Genomic DNA, 8,149 nt, shown 5'->3' on the forward strand with positions numbered 1-8,149 from the left:
GGGTGGGAGGTAGGGTAGGAACACTGTTAGATAGGTAGAGATAAGTATTGATTTGGGTGAAGAGAAGGGCAATGTACCAAATGTGAGTGATCAACATGGTGGCATGGAGGAAGAGGAAGACAGAGAGAGGTACATGGGAGGTATAAACAGAAAGATGAACCCTTTTGCACATACAGTACTGTGTTGTCAATGAAGGCAAACATGTATATGGGTGGATAGATGTGTGGACAGACTGAACTATTAGGTATGTCTATGAAGTGGGGACTGTACTCAAGACCATGTATAGGGTTGACAGACAATGGTCCTATAAGTATATTTGTATGATCTGTAAGAATTCCCAGGTGTATAGTAGAGCTGACAAGGGACAAGATTGTAGTCACTTCTTGGTCACAGGCAACTACCCAGAGGGACCAGGTAGTTGAATCTGTGGGCTCGGTACCATAGTCCCAGGGGACATCAACCACATGCAATTTGCTCTGTACACTTTCACCCAAATCACAATTTAAAAAAGAAAGAATATTTGTCTTGGCATAACTTATGAGAACAAAGATTAAGAAACAGCCCATATGTCCCACAACAAGAGAGTAGGCACATGATGGATTAAAAGAATAAGCTGAACTGGCATGTGTCAAGATGGATGACACATCTCAAAAGCAAGATGTGGAGCAAAAAACAAAATAAAACAAAGAAGGAAATTACAGAATGGCACATGCAATATAATTTAGATAAACATTAAAATCTACAAAACAATGCTATGTAATGTTTAAAAAAAAAAACCTCACTGCCATTCAGTCCAGTCTACAGGGTCGCTGTGAGACGTAATGTTTAGGGACCCGTAAATAGAAGAGGAAATCATGCCTATGATCAATAAACTCTGAAAGCATGACAGGAACAGGACTCAGGAGGGGCACGCAGGCCCTCAGCTCTACCTGTGATGATGTATTCGTTGTTTTTTGTTAAATAAGGGAGTCTTCAACCAATATAGCATAATGTTACTACTGACAAAATTCAGTAGTGGGTATATGCAAATTCATTGAATTTTTCTTTTCTTTTTTTTTTAGGTCTATAGGTTTAAAACATTTCAAAATTTTAAAAATTCAGAAAGTAAAATGTTGTTCCTAGCAAAATGCTCACCTGATCACCAGGACTGGTTTCTGTGTCCAGCAATGGAGCTTCCCTGCTCCATGCTATAGACAGAGATGCCTGGCGTTCCCACGTGTTTGAGGCTTAGGCTCAGAGGTAAAGATAATTAGAGCCTTCCAGAAGCCTTTGCCAGGCAGCCTTGGGCATAAAATATCCACAGCTGCCCTCTGCACACAGCCAGACCTGCAGAGTCCTTGGGGCCCTACCTGCTACCTCATCCTTCACGTTGACCCAGCTGCATTCCTCCTCCAGGTCTGCAGGGTGCCCAGCGTCCCAGGTGCAATAGTGAGGGGTCTGGCGCCCGTAGAAGGCATCCTGCATCTGGATGATGTCTCCAGAGCCACAGTGCATGGTGGCATTGGAGCCATCACAGTCCAGGCTCTGGCCGAGCCCTGTGGGAGGGAAAGGCAACGCCTTAGGATGCATGCCACATGTGAGCAACGTCTGCAAGGTTCCCGGGATCAGGGCTGTGAGATACAAGGACCCCACAGGCCAGCGCAGCAGGTGGGATAAATATAGGGTGGTGGTCAAGAGCTTCTCTCTGGAGCCAGACTGCCTGCCTCTTGTACTGGCTGTGTGGCCTTCTGCAAATTAGTCAGCTTCTCTGTGCCTTCTCTATTAAGGGGCCTGCCAGTGACACACCTCACAGGCTCATGGTTGTTGTCATTATGCCAACCCCATGCATGTCAGAGTAGAACTGTGCTCCACAGGGTTTTCAAGGGTATGACCTTGCAGAAGCAGCTTGCTGGGCTTGTCTTCCAGGGAATCTCTGAGGGGGTTTGAAACACGAAACTTTTGGATAGCAGCTGATTGTTTAACCATTGTGCCACCAGGGCTACTTTTAGGGCTGTAACTACTACCCACTGATACTGAGTGATTCCAACTCATAAAGACCCCTATTGGGTTTCCAAGGCAGTAAATCTTTAGTAGATTGTAGATTGTAGATAGTAGAAGTAAATAGCCTCATCTTCCTTCTGCAGAGTGGCTGGTGGATTTGAACTGCTAACCTTCTGGTTAACAGTCAAATGCCTTAGGCACTATGCCACCACAGCTCCTTTGAAGGGTTGTTACCAAAAACCAAAACCAAACTCACTGCCATGGAGTCGGATCCGACTCATAGTGACTCCTTCTTGGGTTTCCAAGGCAGTATCACTACGGAAGTAGATTGCCCAACCTTCCTTCCAAGGAGTGGCTGGTAGGTTTGAACCACTAGCCTTCTGGGTAGCAGGTACGTGCCTTAGGCACTACGCCACCAGAGCTCCCTGTAGGGTTGTTAAGATTAAATTAGTTCAAACATGTAGAGTAAGGGCTGTATAAGTGGCCATTTTATTTTATTGAGTTCATTCCCTGAGTCTTACCTTAAAACAATGCCTGGAACATAGTAGATGCTCAATAAATATCTGTTGAATTAATAAGTGATTTCAACTCCATTAGCTGTATTGTTATCCTCCCCATTTTATAGTTAAGAATATGGGGGTCATCGGAGTCACTTTGTCATGGCTCAGGGGATATTTGTTGACCTGCCTGGCCTGGCTCAGGAGTACACAGCCAGAACATGGGAAACTCTGGATTCAAACTCAGGCCTTTCTGCCTGGTCGGAACGTCGCGGGGCAGAAGTCATGTCCATAATCTGGATTAGTTTCCTATTGCTGCCATAGCAGATTGCCACAAACTTAGGGACTTGTGACAGCAGACATCTATTGATTCACAGTGCTGGAGGTCAGAAGTCTGCATGGGTCTCTCTGGGCTAAGAGCCATGGGTCAGCAGGGCTCTGGGGGAGAATCCATTTCCTTGCCTTTTCCAGCTTCTAGTAGCTGCCTGAGTTCTTTGGCTTGCCTGTCTCCAACCACAGGCAAACCTGAGTTCATGTCTCCACTCTGTCACTTCCTAGATGTGTGGCTTGGGCAAGGAACTTTCCCATCCTGAGCCTCGTTTTCTTTAGCTTTAAAATTGGCCTAATAGTAGCTTCTTTTGTGGCTGTGATGAGTAAATGCATCCTCGGTGTTTAGCTCTGCCCTGAAACTCCTGCAGAATAAACGTTAGCTAGTCACAGTGTTACCTCTGTGCCAGGGGCTCCAGGACCCCAGGGCTGACAGAGTGAGAGTTGGGCTTGGTGGAGGTAGGTCAGGATGGCTGTGACAAGAAGAGAGGAAAACTCGTAACACACAGTTCCTAGGAAGCTTCCTAGTTCTCAGGCTTAACCTGCAGAGTTGGTCAAACACGTGGCCTCTATTTTGAGAAGGGAAAATAGGGGCATGAGCAGGGCCCCTTTAAGGGTTCAAAACCCAGAGGGAGGCCTGGAGCTGGGGAGGAGGCTGGACCCAGGAAGCTTCCGTCAGGGTAACTTGAGGACTCTGAGCATATCAGAGAAGCAAGATCAGAGGACCTGGGTGGCCTAGTGGCTCAGCTCAGACACCGGACTCGCATGGCAGGCAAGACCTGGATTGGGGTCACAGGCAGCTTCTGCCAAAGCTCTCACATCCAGTCCCCACAAAGGGGCTGCCAGGGCCTACAGGGGGAGTCCATGGCAGGCATCATTGGACAGGGTGCAAGAGCAAACATGGGGGCCTGGGGAGGGCTGGTGAGGGGACTCAAGGTGGCGGGTGGTGGGTGGTGGGTGGCAGGAGTCAAGGGGTGAGGAGGAGCAGCACCCTGGCCCCCTGTCTCACTGCATGGAACACACCGGAAGAGGGGTCAGCAGAGCTGGGGTGTGTACAAGAGAGGAGCCAGGGAGACAGGGCGGCAGACAAGTGCACAGCAGAGAGTAGTGTGGGAGGAGACACGGATGGTCGTCACTTCAGGGGAGACAGACATGTGGGCAGAGAGACACAGGAGAAATGGGAAAACGCCACGTTAGAGGTGGGGAGAGATACCGGGAGACCCAGAAAAATCCAGGTAGGTGGGCACTGAGAAAGGAAGGCAGGGGCTTAGAAAGGTCGAGTGAGAGACAGAGAGATAGGCAGAGACAAACGGAGAGAGACCCAAACAGAGATACAGGGGGAGAGCCAGCGAGACACACAGGAACAGAAAGAATGAGAGAAGGAAAAGCAAAAGGAAGTCGGGAGAGAACTGGGAGACCAAGCGAAAGAGGGTCCAAGAGACGGAGGCAGAAGAGGAGAGAAAGAAAGCGAACTGGAGAAGGCGGCCGGCAGGAAGGGAGGGGAGCGGGAGGCGGAAGGGCGGACCCCCACATAGGCAGCTCACCAGATTCACAGATGAAGGCGAACTCTAGGGAGCAGTTGTCTGTGGTGGCCCACTGGGAGAAGGGGCCTTTCCCGATGTAGCTGCAGGCATCGGGGCCAAGCATGGCCTGTCCTCCACCCCAGTTGCTGTAGGTCACATTGGAGGTTTCCAGCCAAGTGCCCAGCCCTGAGAGGGGAACGACATCAGGACTCAACCTTTTCTTTTCACCCTTTCTACATGCAGAGTTTGCCTTTAGCGTAACTCCTGGTGTGTAGCAGGCGCTAAATAAATCTTGCAAGCCCAGAGGTCTCTCTTTCCCCTACCGGAGAATGGGCATTTCGTTACCATTGTCTTCAAACATTCATACATAAGAACTCTGCCTACAACGGGGACACCACATTGGAGAGCCCATGGCAGGCTGTTGGCTTGAACAGCTGGTGCGTCAGGGCCATCTAACCCTGGTCTGAAAGAGCACAGAAGCTAGTCCCGGGGCTGTCAGAGGAGTTCTGCCTCGCTGAGAGTGTAAGGCTCTTTCTAGCCGTGAATACACTGATGACTGTTGAAGAGGTGTCACACATGTTCATGTGTGTGTACACGTGTGTGCTGGTGTGCCTGTGTGCTTGTGTGCACACACATGCTCAAAACAAAAGCATTTCAAGGTCGCTAGACAGCTAGAAAACAGTTTGAATAATATTGACCTAAATTATTTGCTATGAAGACAAAAATATATTGGTTAATATTTTTAAAAAAGAAAAGAAATCCACATGTGTGGGGAAAACAAAATCAAATACTACAAAAAGGTACAAAAAAGTAGACTTCTTACCTCCCCCAGCTGATGGACTACTCCCTGTTTTTTGTTTGTTTGTTTCTCTTGAATCATTCCAGACAGAATTTTATCCCTGTATCAGCATTTATGGGGCTTGAAATCTATTTAAGAAGCTTTGATGATGCAGTGGTTAAAGCATTCAGCTAACCAAAGGTCAGCAGTTCAAACCCACCGGATGCTCTGCAGGAGAAAGATGAGGCAGTCTGCTTCCTAAAGATTTACAGCCATGGAAACCCTATGGGGCACTCCTATACTGTCTTAAAGGGTCACTATGAGTAGGAGTCGACTCGATGGCTGTGGGTTTGGTGTGGGTTCTGGAGATCTATTTACATAAATGCTTTCTTAACACACAGAGTTCTGCCCTTGCTTCTTAAATAATATTCAGTATTGGAGATTATTGCATATTAGCCTAGTTAGATCTACCTCATTTTCTCTAACAGCTGCACAGCACTCCTTAGAGATTTTCAATGGACATCTCTCCTTTAACTGCATATGAATAGATGCTCCATATACAGAAATTTGCAATCACTGCCTCTGCAAATCAATAACCTATTCAATAGCATTGTCTGAATGTGCACATTCAGAATTCAAATCCTTTTATCTGTGAGTTCTTGAATGTACTTCCCCAGCTGCTCATTTACTAAGGCATTTCCGTCCACTCTGATGTACTGCAAAAGTTACTCGTTTCTAAAACCCAGTCATTTCTACAGGGACAAAGGCAGTGTCTGAGCGGGCAGTGTGATGTACGGGAGAAATCTGAACCTAGGAGCTGATCCCACCTGGTGTGATCCCTCACTGCCCTCCACTAGCCCCATCATCTTGAGTAGGACACTTCCTCTCTCTGGACTTCACTTTCCTCATCTCATGAAGTAAGAGTAGCAATACCTCAAAACAATACAAGAGCTCATCAACAGATGTGTGGATACACACAGTGGTCCATCCATGCAATGGAATATTATTCTACCATAAAGAGGAATGAAGTCCTGATACATGGTACAACATGGATGACCCTTGACAATATTATCCGAGGGAAATAAGCCAGGTACAAAAGGACAAATGTCTGATCTCACATACATGAGATAGGCAGATGTTTAGAGACCAAGGACAAATGTCTGATCTCACATACATGAGATAAGCAGATGTTTAGAAACCAAAATTTGTTAGTGGTACTGGGGCTGAGGGAAAAGGAGAATAGAATGTTATTGCAGACGGAGTGCTGAGTTTCTTTTTGGGGGATAAAAAATATTTGTTGATGGTTGCACAACGTGATGCATGCAAGTAATGGCTCTGAATGGTGCAGTTAAAAATGCTTACAACAGCAAACTTTTTAAAAAGTGTGATAAATACATTGGTAAGAAAACATTTGCCATTTCTGTAATCTCCATGTGTACAGTCCAGTGACATTAATTATGTTAATCATGTTCATCATGGTGTGGGACCCTCACCATTAACCATTCCCAAATATTTCCAAAAGCTTTGGTTCTATATTTTACCACAATGAAATTAATTTGTTTAAAAGAGAGTACCCCCCCCCCAAAAAAAAAAATATCAATGCCCACCTCATGAGGTTGGGATAAGGATGAAGTACCAATGACTTTATTCTCTAGTGGGCCTTCCCTTGAAGAGCTCCTAGTGCCAGGGTGGGAGAAAAACATAGACATAGATAATTAAGCCATGCCCACAGTGTTCTCACCGAAGTGTGGGCAGGGTCCTGCAGGTGTGTAGAGAAGGACTCACCTGACGGTGCCTGGGCGTGAGGGAGAAACAGAGGAAAGGTTAAGTATGAATTTCCAGGAAGACCAGTAAGATGAGACTCTCTAACGTGCATCGGTCTGTGCTGGACACGTCACCTCTTGAATCTCATCACAAGTGGGGAAAAACATGTGCAAGCCCTTTGAAATTCACTTAGCAATCATTTTCTGGGCCTCAGTTTCCTTATCAATAACAACAGTAATAACGATCTCAGTTGTCAGGATTCAGCACAATAAGGGACGTAAAGCACTTGGGATGGTGCCCAACATGGCTCTGGGGAGAAGACCTAACTGTTGTCATTATTAGGCTCGTGCAAAGAACCGACACTTGTAGAGGACGGGCAGCTTGCTGGATTCTGTGCTCGGCGGTGGTGGTAGGTGCCGCCAAGTTGGTTTTCTACTCTCAGCGACCTCATGGATCAGAGTAGAACTGCTCCATATGGTTTTCCAGGCTAATCTACAGCAGCAGGTCACCAGGTCTTTCTCCCATGCAGCTGCTGGGTGGGTTCAAACTGCCAACCTTTTGGTTAGCAGCCAAATGCTTAGCCATTGCACAACTAATGCTCCTTCTGTGCTAGGTACTGTACCTGAATTAGTTCATATCTTGCCAATAACAGAGGAAGGTATCATTACCATGAGAACTGAAAAGATTAATTTGCTCTATGGAGCTCTGGGTGTGAAGTGATGGTGAGAATCACAACCACAGCTTCCCATAAACATAGCTAGCCCAGCCCCTACCTTCTGTGGTTCCATTCGATGCCAGGTTTCCTATGAGTCCAATCCACCATTCCCTGTCTTGGGAGATGTGCTTCTGCAGAAACTGCTGGGTGCCTTCATCTCGGATGAAGATCAAATGGCTTCCTTGCTCCTCGCACCAGCCCTGGGCACCATGGAAGGTCCGTCCAAGTGGCACAAATTCATAGCAAGCATCTCTGAAGGCCACCTGACTCTTAGAGCAAAGGTTGCCCTCCTCTGGCTCAGCAATGGTGGCCTTAAAACTCAGAACAAGCCCTAAGAGCGCTAAGCCCACTGCACTCATTCTTGAACCACTGTTGCTGCATTTGATGGCGCACACTCTCTGGTCCTTCATATGCCTGTGCTGCGCAGTCCACCCACCATCAATCTTCCTTCTCTCTTTGCCTCACAGCATGATGGCTACCTTTGATTTTATAAACAAAAGACTCTACATGAATGTGTCTGCATTTTGCCTCCCGCAGCTCTTTGTTCACTGCTCCAAATCAGATT

At 46.9% G+C, this 8,149-nt stretch overlaps 1 protein-coding gene across 1 annotated transcript in view; it reads right to left on the minus strand.

The window, feature by feature from the left end:
• PKD1L2 (polycystin 1 like 2) overlaps window positions 1–7,943 on the minus strand; it is a 113,209-nt gene extending 105,266 nt beyond the window's left edge. Inside the window, 4 exon segments of the mRNA XM_007939196.1 lie at window positions 1,143–1,203; window positions 1,350–1,535; window positions 4,349–4,513; window positions 7,643–7,943. Coding sequence (XP_007937387.1) covers window positions 1,143–1,203; window positions 1,350–1,535; window positions 4,349–4,513; window positions 7,643–7,943 — 713 coding nt within the window.
• Between the last annotated feature and the right edge of the window lie 206 nt (window positions 7,944–8,149).

This window comes from Orycteropus afer, unplaced genomic scaffold (assembly GCF_000298275.1).
Source record: "Orycteropus afer afer isolate SDZICR_OR568_19922 unplaced genomic scaffold, OryAfe1.0 scaffold00057, whole genome shotgun sequence".
Taxonomy (NCBI): Eukaryota; Metazoa; Chordata; class Mammalia; order Tubulidentata; family Orycteropodidae; genus Orycteropus; species Orycteropus afer.